The 13,326-nt window shown below is 40.6% G+C and overlaps 1 protein-coding gene across 3 annotated transcripts in view; it reads left to right on the top strand.

Moving 5' to 3' along the window:
- Positions 1–13,326, top strand: part of LOC144282547 (uncharacterized) — a 74,439-nt gene that overhangs the window by 21,643 nt on the left and 39,470 nt on the right. For 2 of the 3 annotated variants that reach the window (XR_013351018.1, XR_013351017.1), the window contains 3 exons: positions 5,070–5,156; positions 6,441–6,506; positions 8,741–8,809. Coding sequence is in view for 1 of the 3 variants with exons in the window: in XM_077846364.1 (XP_077702490.1) it covers positions 5,070–5,156; positions 8,741–8,809 (156 nt within the window). In the remaining 2 variants the exon portion in view is untranslated. The remainder of the gene's footprint in view (positions 1–5,069; positions 5,157–6,440; positions 6,507–8,740; positions 8,810–13,326) is intronic. The other variant, XM_077846364.1, reaches the window with a different exon arrangement.

Consider the following 13,326-nt stretch of genomic DNA (forward strand, 5'->3'; position numbering starts at 1 on the left):
GGATTTATTTTTGGAGTCTGATAGAAAAAGATAGGAATCCATTTCAACCAAGAAAGCCTTTCTTGAAATATCAGTTTGGTAGATAAAGTGTCAACTTGGTGGAAGTAATAATAATAAAGATGATAATATCTCATTGAGAAACAGATTGAGCAACATTTCATCCCCCTTTTTCCACAGAGCACCAGTGGCTGGCTGTACTGCATCTACAGATTATGAATTTACATTGTTCCCTGATGCCTCATTTCCTAGGGCTCCTTTACCTAAGGCCCTACAGGATCTCACATGTACTTAGGCATGTTCTGGTCTGTTTTCAAGCTTTGTCATGGATTCCTCATTTCCTTTCCCCATATAATTGGAAAACTTGCCAGATACTCTAAACCTGAATTCCACTCTGGTCTACCACATGCTTGGTTTCTCTTCAGAGCTATGGAACCCTTTCTGAATATGGAGGAGTCTCTTTTCTAGGTCTCCTGCATTGTTCTGACTGAGCTGGAAACTTCATGCAACTGCCACTTCCAACCACTTTCATGCCACTCCAGTGAGTCAGAACATCCTACTCTTTGCATGAGTTAGCTCTGCTTCCCTAGACTGTGTAAATGCCCTGTCGAAGCCCTCCTCACATGGTACTTGTGATACTTTCCCGGGGCTAATGTCAAAAATCACTGCAGACTGGGTGGTTTCAAACCACAGAAACTTATCCCTGTGTAGTTCTGGAGGCTGGAAGTCCCAAATCAAGGTGTTGGCAGAGTTGATTCCCACTGGAGGTTCTGAGAGAGAATCAGTTCCATTTCTATCTCGTAGGTTCCGGTGGTTGCCAGCAATCCTTGGTTTTCCTTGGCTTGTGGCAGCAAAACTCCAATCTCTGTTTACTTCTTCACATGGTGTCCTCTCCTGTGTGTGTGTTCTCCTCCTCCTCCTCCTCCTCCTCCTCCTCCTCCTCTTCCTTCTTCTTCTTCTTCTTCTTCTTCTTCTTCTTCTTCTTCTTCTTCTTCTTCTTCTTCTTCTTCTTCTCCTCCTCCTCCTCCTCCTCCTCCTTAAAGATTTTATTTATTTATTCATGAGAGACACAAAGAGAGAGAGAGGCAGAGACACAGGCAGAGGGAGAAGCAGGATCCCCACAGGGAGCCTGATACGGGACTCAATCCCTGGACTGGGATCACGCCCTGAGCTGAAGGCAGAAGCTCAACCACTGAGACACTCAGGTGTCCCTCTGTGCCTCTTCTTTATAAAAGGACACTAGTCCCATTGCATTGGGGCCCATCTTACTCCAGGATGACCACATCTTAACTTGTGCAGGAAAGGAAAAAGGAAAAATAATTTCCCTCACCATTCTGAGGTCCCTTAATAAAAGACAGAGTCATAGAGAAAGACAAATAGAAGTTTATTATCATAAGACCTCATGTCTACATGGGACATATCTAGAGAAAAATGAGTAACTCCATGAGGTGGCTTAGAATGCAGGATTAAATACCATCTTCATAGAAAAAGGAGAAGACTGATGTTGTTGGCCTTTTAGGGAGCATAAGGGATTTTTACAGGAAAGATGAATGAGCCCTTAGAGGCATAGATGGAAGGTACGAGTTTGTGACAAAGTTTGTCTGGGTGTGATGTCCACTTTTTGTGTCTTCTGTGATGAGAATCAATTTTCCCTGGTTCATGCAATTCCCAGGGAGGGGACTTGGGACAGTCAGAGTTTCTTTTGGAGAATTTGTCTTTAGGCAGATAAAGGGAACTCAGAGAAAGCCTTTCCCTGCATCTGCTGTTTTTCAACTGCTTGAGGTTCAAAATAATCCATATACCAAAGTGGCATAATTTGGAGGGGCGTGTCTTGAACTCCTGTAGTCATATTTTGGGGGTGGCATAGTCTGTTACCCTGCACCTGATTACATCCGCAAAGACCTTATCTCCAAATAAGCTTTCATTCTGAGGTACGGGTGGTTAAGAATTGAGCCTTATCTTTCTGGAGGACACATTCCACTTATAACAATATTATAATTTTTGTTCACATGACCACCTTTTCCTACTTCATTGTGAACTCTTTGAAGAAGTTCTGTGTCAGCTCTATCTATCCTAGCTTCTGATACATTGTAACACTCAATAAATAATGACTGATTAATAAGTAAGCAAACTTACAGACTCATAGTTTCTGGGTTGGGAATTGGGGAAATGTTGGTACTTGATAAGAAAAAAAAAAATGGGCCCCTGACTCCAGCTTGGGAGTCTAGAATTCATTGTCCTGCAAAATATTGACAGGAGTAGGTACAGACACTATGGCTTCACTTTGTAAAACTACTTTCAATATTTCAATAAACCCGACAGAAACGGCACATGTATCCACAGAAAGGCTGCACGGGACTAACCAAAATGCTTCTGGGCCAAATAACACTGCAGGGTTAATTCACAGGAGCTCAGTGCTGTGTTGAGTCGTCTTGCCCAGAATCCCAAAGAGAAGATGACAGCAAGAGCTCATATTTGTCCTTGGTGTTACCCTTATTATCCTTATTTATCTACAATAACTACCTCTCTCTGGTTTAAAGCTGGTCTGCTGACGCTCTCATTTTCTCTCTTTATCTATTCTCTGACTTATATCCTACCCCTATGAAGCAAAAGGCCTCACCAGCTTTCCTGTCAAAGGGTAAAAGGGATAGCTTCTCACCACAAAAGGAGAACTCCACGACCAACTGGCTCTTAATAAAGTGGATATTAGAGGACTTTGGAAAATCCTTTCAGTACAAATGGCTGGCTGGTAAAGCTATTGTTTTACTGCATAATCCTACTTTGCATGTTAGAAGTGAATACTACCCTATAATTCTAATCTCCCCCATGGCAGATGGACACCTTGGGTCTGCTAGTACAAAAGCAAACAGGAAAAGCTAATTAAATAATTTTCAAAATATCACTTCTAATATACTAAGTAATTACAAGTTACTCAGTGACAAGTGCCAAGAAGAAATCAGCTGGGTGGTGATATAGCAAGAGTAACTTGGTGGGGAGTTCACAGAGGACTTTCCAGCCCATCAAACAGCTTTGAGAGGGGTTTAGGAGTTCAGAGTATGCCGTCCCAGAATACGCCACTCTGGCATAAGGATTATTTTGAGCCGAAGGCATTAAAAAAAAAAAAAAAAAAAAAGCAGACACACAGAAAACCTCTCTGCCCTCTCCCTCTCTGCCAGGAAGGTTAAGATAATTCTGAATCACTGGAGACAATTCTAGACTCTTATAAATCCTAAATCCAGAGATGGCAGGCACCGAAGGAATCTATACAACAAACCTTGCCAAAACAACTTTTATCTTCTGTTAGTTTTTTCATATATTTACCTTCCCAAGTTTGCTACCCATCCCTAGAAGCCTAAAGCCCTTTTCTTTGTCTTGTCACTTCTCTACAAAATTTGTTGTTATAAGTCCAAGTTCTAACCACCCCACTGAGTTGCTTGTCACTGAGTACTCCCATGTATATGTGCAGTGCGCATTAATAAACTTCTGCTTATTTTTCTCTCCTTAATCTGTTTCTTTTTTCGGTCTAATTCACAGGGCTCCAGCCAACAAATATAAGATGGATAAAGGAAAAAGGTTTTTTCTCCCCTATAGGAGTAAAAAACTTAGGAGAAGGGCCATAAAGAGATCATATTGTTCTCTTCACTAAGGCATGGGCCACATTTCCAACTGCCTTGGCCAGTCAACCACTTTAATTTTACTCTGTAAACTCCCCCATTTATTAGGGATTGATAAGTGTATCTCTAAGGATTTAGTCTTGGGCAGGTCTTATGACACTCTCAAATACCCTTACCTAGTGACATTTTTTTTAATGTTTTAAGAACTTGTTATTTTCATGATGAAACATGGAGGAGGTAGGAGAAAGAATTAGAAGCTTTTGCAATGCTATAGCAATAGTTCTCAACCTTGGCTATTTGTTAGACTCACCTACAGGGCTTTAAAAAAATGTATAAGTAGTACAACTACTGTGGAAAACAGCATGCAGATTTCTCAAAAAATTAAAAATAGAATCATCATATGATCCAAAAATTCCACCACTGGGTTTTTACCCAAAGAATATGAAACTATTTACTAATTTGAAGATATGTGCACCCCTATGTTTATGGCAGCATTGTTTACAATAGCTAAAATATGGAAACAACCTAAATGGCCATTGATCGATGAATGGATAAAGAAGGTGTTGTATGTATACATGATGGAATATTAATCAGCCATAAAAAGGAATGAAATCTTGCCATCTGCAACAACATGGATGGATCTAGAGGGTATAATGCTAGGTGAAATAGTCAGAGAAAGACAAATGCTATGTGATTTCACTTATATGTGAAACTTAAGAAACAAAACAAATGAACAAAGAAAAAAGAGACAAACAAAAAATCAGACTCTTAAATATGAAGAACAAACTGGTGGGTACCAGAGGGGAGATGAATGGGAGGACGGGTGAAACAGATAAAGGGGATGAAGAGTACATTTATCACGATGAGCACTGAATAATGTATAGAATTGTTGAATCACTATTGTATACCTATAACTAATATAACACTGTACATTGATTATATTGGAATTAAAAAATAAGTAAAAGACAAAATATGTATAGGTGTCAGTATGTAAGAGTTTGCTATTATTACTTAAGCCCTGGTTCCTGGGATAGTATGATCAAGCACTGGATTCTGGAAGAATTCCTTTTGGATTTCTGTAGTTAGGGGGGATCTGTGCTACTTCTTTTCTTTTTTTCCTTAAGATTTTATTTTATTTTATTTTATTTGTTTATTTAGTGCATGTGCAGAGGAAAGGGCACAGGGAGAGGGAGAAGAATTTCAAGAAAATCTGCATTGAGCATGGAGCCCAATGCAAGGGTTCAATCTGACGATCCCAAGATTATGACCTGAGCTGAAATCAAGTCAGATGCTTAAATGGCTGAGCACCCAGGTGCAACTTCTATTCCAAGTGTTGGCATTGGCTTGTGTTCAAATGACATTTTTTAGCTGTGGTGTTCTCCATTTTCTCTTCTCAACCCTTGGCATCACAGACTTCACTTTATTTATTATTTATTTTATTATTATTATTTTTTACAGACTTCACTTTAGCATGAGCCTGTGCTGCCTCTGTAGACAGCTGGAAGCAGCTGTGTCAAGACCTGCAGTGTCATCATGGATGCCTAAGTGAGTACTGATGTCAAGATTACATGCATAGTATATGTCTTACTACAGCAGAAAGGTGTGGTGTCAGGCATGAGGTCTCAAGTTGGGGGCACTTCTCTTTATCTTTATAAAGATATCTGCTATCTCTGTGGTGTTTGGCAACATAATGCTTGTTTTTCCATTTTGCCAATGAGTGATAGAATTACGAATAAGACTATTAATCTTATTTTTGGAAATTCTACAGCCTGCCTTTATTCATATTCCTCAAAATTAATAGACCAGATCATTTGGCCAGTGTAGCCCATGAAAGTTCAAAGTCTTGGTAAATGTAATTTAAGAATCCTTATTCATGGGTAAGTGAGAAGGAGCCCAACAGGAGCCAAGGTTAAGGAAGTACCTAGCAGAAAGCTGCAGGTGCAAGAGGATGTATGGAGCAGTGGCTCCATCATTCATTATTTTCTTCTTTTGTTTACTGGCTCAAAAAGTATTTATTAGGTGCACCTCAAGTGTTTGAAGGTAAGAAAGTGATTTGTAGGAGGAGCTCCCCCTGAATGGCCTTGTGTCGTAGACTTCCTAACTGGTCATTTCTGTAATGAATGTGGATCAGATGCTCCTGCTCACTGATTTTTCCAGCTACCTTTTCTTCCTGGCTATTTGTTAGAATAGATGCCATTTCTGCTCACTCCTACATCCTCTCCACATAAGTCTTTGGCTTGTCAATCATGACATTCACATTTATAAATCCAGTTTTGCAACTTTAAATCTGCTAGGAAAAATTGGGATTAACTTCACTATTATTTGTAAGTGAATTACACTCTCCTTTTCTATTTGTGCCTTAATTTTTTTATATACTTGTCTTTTGCTTTTTCCTAGCTTCTCTTCTATCTCCACTTTTCCCCAGAGGCCATTTTTTTGTGTCCATCAGAATTAAGAATGAGAGCTAGTGAAAACTCTAGTTGAGAAGATTGTGATAAGGATATCTATATTTGTTAAGGGCATTTTAAAATCTATTTTATTTTATTTTTAAGATTTTTTATTTATTTGAGAGAGAGAGAGAGAGGAAGAGAGAGCGAGTGAGCACAGGAGTGAGAAGGGGCAGAGGGAGAGGGAGAAGCAGATTCCCCACTGAGCAGGGAGCCCCATGTGGGGTTCAATCCCGGGACCCTGGGATCACGACCTGAGCCAATAAGAGACGCTCAACCAACTGAGCCTCCAAGGTGCCCCTTAAAATCAATTTTAATTTATACTATGCATTTTGCTGAAATGATGACAGGAAATAATTGAAATCAACTCTGTTATTACTAGGGTCCTGGTCAGCCTCTTGGCCCTGGCCTCTTTCTCCTACATGCCCTGTTGAAGGCCTGACGTAAGGTAGGCCATTAATAAAGATTTTTTTAATGACTAGAAAGGAAACAGAGGCTTTTTAAAACTCAAATTAGTTCAATAGAAAAATTGGAATGGATATGGGGGAAAAGATTGAAATGGAAATGAAATTTCAGAGTTCTCTGTGGATCTTGTTTCTCATTTCTGCCTTTTCTCAATGAGCATTGATAATTGAAAGTTGACTATTTCATTTCAAATTTATTAATTGATATGCAATTTATTTTTCCTGAAAAATCAGTTTTATTCGACTACTTATCCAATAGATTTATTCAATTAATTTTTTAACTTTTGACTCATTTTATCTTACAAGCCTGTTCTATACTTCCAAATGGTTCAAATAAATTACACCTCTAAAACTACTGGAAAGTTCATAGTAAAGCTTAATGTAACAAAAATCTCAATTTATGGAACCTAATTTTCCAGGGATGTAGGCTTTACGAAATGAAAATGACTGTTTCAATCCATAGTGTAAAATCTGCCTTCCACTCAAGGTGATGGCGGAGGCACCTGCATTAGTGTCTCAGGCAATTCCCTTCAATGAATAGTCCTTTAAACACCCTCGATTCCATGCATTCATTGGGATTTCTGTTTTGTGAGCTTGTCCATTTCATATATTTTCCTGTCCTCCTCTACTTTTTCCTCTCACACCACCAGCTGGGTATGATCACTCTGCAATTTCCTTGTCTATTCCAGTTCCCCAGCCACCACTCCCTTCCTCAGTTTCTAAGAACTGCTCTGATTGAGTCTTTCTCTTCTTTTCCTTCTTTCCTAGGTTAGGCATTTGTTGATGCATTTCCTTGGTGGTCAGCATTTGTTACCCAGTAAAAATGTCAACACCTGCAAGTTTCTTCCTAAGTCTCCCAACATTTCCTGAGAATGGCTGATTTCCATATTTATTGAATATTATTTTTAATGGAAGTGCCCCTGACCCCAACCTGTTCTACAAGAAATGAAATTGTGCTTTATTTTCTCTCATTTTGTGCCGTGTCTTGAACCTAATATTTTTATAGTTGAAAACTCTGCTTTCTAGCTTTTTTCCTTTTTGACTCATATTGATGGTTTTTACTTGGATCTTCAACTAATTTCACCATGAAAACTAGCATAGCGAAGTGAAATCAATTGGATAAGAGATTGCCACTAGTGCTGTGAACTTTTAACTATACAATCAATGAGTTTACTTCAGGTTGTGTCCTAATGTGAAAGATTAACCTATTGCTTAGAAATCTGGAATTCGGGATCCCTGGGTGGCGCAGCGGTTTGGCGCCTGCCTTTGGCCCAGGGCGCGATCCTGGAGACCCGGGATCGAATCCCACATCGGGCTTCTGGTGCATGGAGCCTGCTTCTCCCTCTGCCTGTGTCTCTGCCTCTCTCTCTTTCTCTCTCTGTGACTATCATAAATAAATAAACATTAAAAAAAAAAGAAATCTGGAATTCATCTAGTGAATTCACCTAGTGTCAATTATTTCCTTGTTATTTATAAATAGCTTAAAATGGTAATAGGAATGGGGGAAATAATTGGGAGTGGAGGTGGAAAAACCACTTCAGGGCACGCCTGGGTGGTGCAATGGTTGAGCGTCTGCCTTCAGCTCAGGTCCATGATCCCAGGGTCCTGGGATCGAGGTCTGCATCTGGCTCCCCTCAGGGAGCCTGCTTCTTCCTCTGCCTGTGTGTCTGCCTCTCTCTCTCTGTCTCTCATGAATAAATAAATAAAAATCTTAAAACAAAACAAAACACTTCAGGCTCATGCTTGTCCTGAAATGAGAAAACTATTACAGACTTGAACATGTATTCAGCTTCTTCTAGGAGCAACCATCAAGCCACATCTTAGCCAGACTTTTTCTGAATGTACCAATGAACTTGGACTATCCCTCCCTTTTCCTCACCTCCACCACCCAAGAAAGGGGAATTTAATAACAGTTGCACACAACAGACTTTATTCACCCCCTGCTGATGAGGATGAGATTTCAGATCTGCTCCACAGTACACTATGATTTCTAACTCTCAAGAAACAAGCAATGATTGTGCCTTCAATCCCTCCACTTTCACCTGTCAAAAAGCTTAAAAAGTTTGTATGTGATTGAAAATGGTCTACATCAAATAAAAAATAAAAAATAAAATAAGCAAGCACCCATCTGCCTAAAGTTTCTATGTGAACATTGGCTCTCCTGCATCTGCTGCTGACGTGGCAACCCCTGGCTAATCCTAACCTCTCTGCCTTCCAGATGGAAATTCTGGCCCAACTCTGGTTGGCTTGAACTTGATGCAAGGTCAGTTCAGAGGACAAAAGACAAGTAAGTGCACTGCATGCCATTTTCTTGTTCCAAAAGCTAAATTTCTTTTAAAGAGGCCACACTCCTTCTCCTCAACTACTACAGTTTTCCCTGAGGATTCCTTAATAGGAGTGTGTCATAGGAAAGGACAATGTCACAAACTAATGAATACCAAATATTGGGGCTGCATGAGTAGCTGTTGGCCAACTGTAGATTCCAATGGGTGACTTTTAGTGTTCCTTTTCTTGAATTTAAACTGTGCATCTCTCTTTCCCATAGTCCTTTAATGAACTTTCAATACCAGTTTGATGACCTAGTGTCTCCAGTGAAAATGTACACATATATTTATCTGAAAGTGGCCTTCTTATAGAGAATGAGTCCCTTTGGATTTGGTTGTAAGAATGACTTATTCTGCAGGAAGCCGGAGGCACCCTAGAGGGAGAAGGAGTAGTAAGTAGAACATCTTGGGGGAACCCTTTGCAGGCCAGGATGGCCCCACAAATCAGGTAGATTTGAGGTTCTGAGCAGGCTTGAGGTTAAGCAAATTAGAATGTAGTGCTTGCTCAAGCTAGAGGCAGAAGGCCAGTAAATATGAGTGTTTTAGATGAGCTTCTGTTTGCAACGTTATATCTCTGTAGAACTGAGAGACATTTTAGTGTTTCTTTTGATGAAAACTCTGAAGTGATTTATGACAATTTAGAGAGACAGTTATCTGAATGGTGTTCCTTGCAGATTAATGATGATAGGAAAAAACAGTGTGCCTACATCTGTGAGGAATGAAAAGTTGTTGGAAAAATGTTTGTCCATAGTTGTTAATGAGGAGCTCACAGAATTGTTCCTTTAGTTCTCCCCTTCCTTTTTCAAAAAATATTTTATTTATTTAACACACAGAGGGAGGGGGAGGGAGCGTGAGTGGAGGGAAGGAGCAAAGGGAGAAGGAGAAGGACACTCCTCGCAGAGCAGGGAGCCTGACCCAGGACTTGATCCCAGGACCCTGGGATCACTACCTGCCTGAGCCAAAAGCAGATGCTTAGCCACTTAACCAACTGAGCCACCCAGGTGCCCCACCCCTTCCTTTTTTTTTTTTTTAAACAAAAACAAACCAACACACCCCCTCCCAAACACACACACATATGCAGGCATAGAAAAAAACACCGGGAGGAGATGCATTGAAAACAGTCATAGGACTCATCTAAAATGGTGGCATCTTATTTTCTTTTTAGTGCTCATACGTATATTTTAAATTTTCTACAAAGTGCATACAATAAAATTATTAAAAATTAAACACCATTGTTTGTCTTTTAACACTGCACCTGGTTTGAGGGCATTAATATGGAAAAACAAAACAAAACAAAACAAACAACTTTCTAGAACTCCAGGAAATTAAATGGAGCTCAGAAACAGAGTCAGATGGGAAGCTATAGCAGGTCAGTCAAACGCCTCACCGCCCCCTCCCCAAGTGCCCCAGTATATAGAATTGCCATGACAGCTAACTGTGGTTCAGATAACAAACCAAAGAGAGAGAGAGGCTTTTATTTGAATTGTCAGCCTTAGCCTTGAGATACAGCGCAAGTGGTTTTAACAGCCAAATCACATCTTTGCGAACAATGTCACAAAGATAGAAAAGGAGCATTATATTTTTTATCTTGCAGATGTCCTGAATAAAGTACACTTGGTTCCAATTTCATCTTGATAGCGCATCACAGATCACAGTGACAGCCTTGCTGGAAAATCGCTGATACTGGGTTCAGCTTGGTTTTTTCCACTCTGGGTAGAGAAGCCCTGCATTTTCATTAGTGCAGATCCATGACTATTACTTACTATAAAAAAAGGCTTCTTGGTTTTGATGGATTTCTTAGCACAGCTACTAGAATGTCCTGGCCTCCAGAGTATGCAGATGGGGCAGGTGAACTTTAGCAAGGATCCCATCTAACTAAACACACCGTGGTATCACCTACCATCTGCCACAGCATATGCTTAAAAGACAAGGTTTACAAATTAAATAGATAGTAAAATTCTGGTTTCCTAGGTCCACATCATCTCTAGTACAAAACATTGGCTATATTTTCAAAGGCATCGGGAACCAAAACAATAATGATCCTCTGTCGGTCTCTAGCCCTGGGAGAGCTCATTTATTCAAAGGTCCAGGGAACTTGGAAGATGGAGCACAGCTGTTCAGAAAGGACTGCTGTACTCTCCCTTTAACGTGGTGGGAGCAGATCTCTGAGCATCTGAGTTACAGGCACCATGGAGGGCCCCACTGTCAATAATCTTAGGTTGATTCTGGAGTTTATAGGGCTGGCTCCTATTTGGTTTTGGGCTTTACCTTTACTTGGAGCCAACAACAACAACAACAACAAGATAGAAGAATGTCAGAGACAGGACCATGCCACTTCCGAGGGGGAAGCTGTGCATAAGCAGGCGTCAGGCAGCAGACAAGAGCACAGAAACAAGGGGAGTCTCCACGGGGTTCACTATTGTCAGGAGTGTGAGTCAGCCTCTCTTTGGTGTTTGGTGCCTTGTGGCAGGGGCAGAGAGGGTGGAGAGACTGAAAGGAGGAAGAGCAGAGGAAGGAAAGAAGAGGTAGCTCCACACACCTCCCCAGCTAGACTGGGAATTGTTGAGCATGGAAATAGTAGCCTATGACTATTGCTCCCGGCTCCCAGCACAAGCAGAGAACAAGTGACTAGAGGAGATACAGAATGAACCCCCCACACTACATTGTACAGATGGAGCAGCCGAGATGTAACACCTCTGTTGACTCAGAAAACCCTTAATTCTAACACAGTTCTGGATCTTCCTAAAGAATCCACATTTCTGAGCTAATCCTCCAAAATTGTCATTAATGCCAGTGAGTTTTTGGTGGGTGATTGTTGTTGGAAATAACACTGCTTAACCAACCGAGTAGTTGGGAGAGGTATATATTTAAAGTGGCCATATGAATCTTTGGGGGTGTCCTAATCCTGTTGTCTCCCTATCTTACGTGTCTTCATAGTATATCCAGAATCTAAGCACATTGTATCATCCATGTGGCTACCCTCTTGGTCCAAGGGTGGTAGCCCTCTTCTCCTACCGACAGCATTGCCATGGCCTTCTAAATGGCCCCCTTCTTCCACTTCTGGCCTCATCTCCTATCCACCTCCCCACTCTCCAACCCAACAGCTATTCTGGACAAAGCAGCCAGTGTGATGCTCTGAAAGCTTTGGTCCTATTGCTCCCTGCTCCCTGGTTGTCCTCAGTGGGAGAAAAGCCAGAGTCATTATGGAATGCGGCCCCCACTACCTCCCCAACCTCATCCACTGCTCTCCTCTTGCTCACTCTGCTCCTGTCACATGCCAGGCAATTTTCCACCTCGGGATCTTTGCACTTGCAGCTTTCTCTGCTCAGAAGGGTGTTCTCCTGGATATTGGCATCCAAGTCTTTTCTTAAATGTCTCCTTCTGGGTGAAGCCTATTCTAATTCTATTTAGAATTGCACCCAGCCCTTTCTAGGGCTTTCCCCACTTGATTTTTCCCTATAGCACATAATAGTTATCACCTTAAAAATGTCTAATTTATTTATATTGCTCGCTGTCAGTGTACCACACCTCCACAAGCTTCACTAAGACGGGGGTTTAAAATCTATTTGGTTCACAACCGTATCCTTCAGTACCTAGAATGATGTTTCCCGCATAGTAGGTGCTCAGAAACATTTGTGAATTGAATTTGCTCAATTTTTCTAGAAGTCTTGTGGCAGTTTTCGTGTGTACAGCTTTATATATTTGAAAGGTCATGTCTGATTGGAACAAGAAAAACATTTGTAAAATCTTATACACACCATCTGGAGGCTGTTCAGCAGCCTATATATGAAATGGGTTGTAAGCGGTGGCCAAATGTCCTGTGGATAGAAATCAGCACTAAGATTCTGCTACGGCCTGTAGTTCCTTCGTAAATGAAGTTGTAGTTCATCGGCCAGAGGGAGCGTCTAAGTCTTATCTTTATTTCGGTTGTGTCTGGCGCATGGAAAATGCCATTTCTCCCACAATGTTCCTTGCTAACGAACCACTTTGATTACCCGAAATGGTTTTAAAATAAAATAAAATAAATATAAAAGGTAGATACGCTGCCAGTTCTCTCCAAGCCCATCTGTATGCTAGTTTATTTTTCACGAGGCTTGTTTCATTAGAAACTTGGACATAAATGACAGAGGCTTGTTGGGTTGTTTTTGGTCACGTATGGCAAATAGCTGGAGTGGGACAATAACTTTAGAGGCCTTTCAAGGATATTATCCAACACTTTCAGTGATCTTGTTTACGTAGATCAGTCCTATTGGCTAAAAAGCCGTAATTATTCTCTTGACTTTTCTTTGTGAATTGATATTGCTACTGAAAATAACATCCCTGAAGACAGAGCAAGGTAATATTCATTCTTTTTAAAAGCTATCTTATTATGTTTACCTGTTAAGTATATTTCTTGCTTAGCCTGGAAGTGCTATAGTGTGACAAAATACTGTATCTTACATAATGATTGCAATTTAAAAATGAAAACCACTGGGTTATC

Source organism: Canis aureus, chromosome 13 (assembly GCF_053574225.1).
Source record: "Canis aureus isolate CA01 chromosome 13, VMU_Caureus_v.1.0, whole genome shotgun sequence".
NCBI classification, from domain to species: Eukaryota; Metazoa; Chordata; class Mammalia; order Carnivora; family Canidae; genus Canis; species Canis aureus.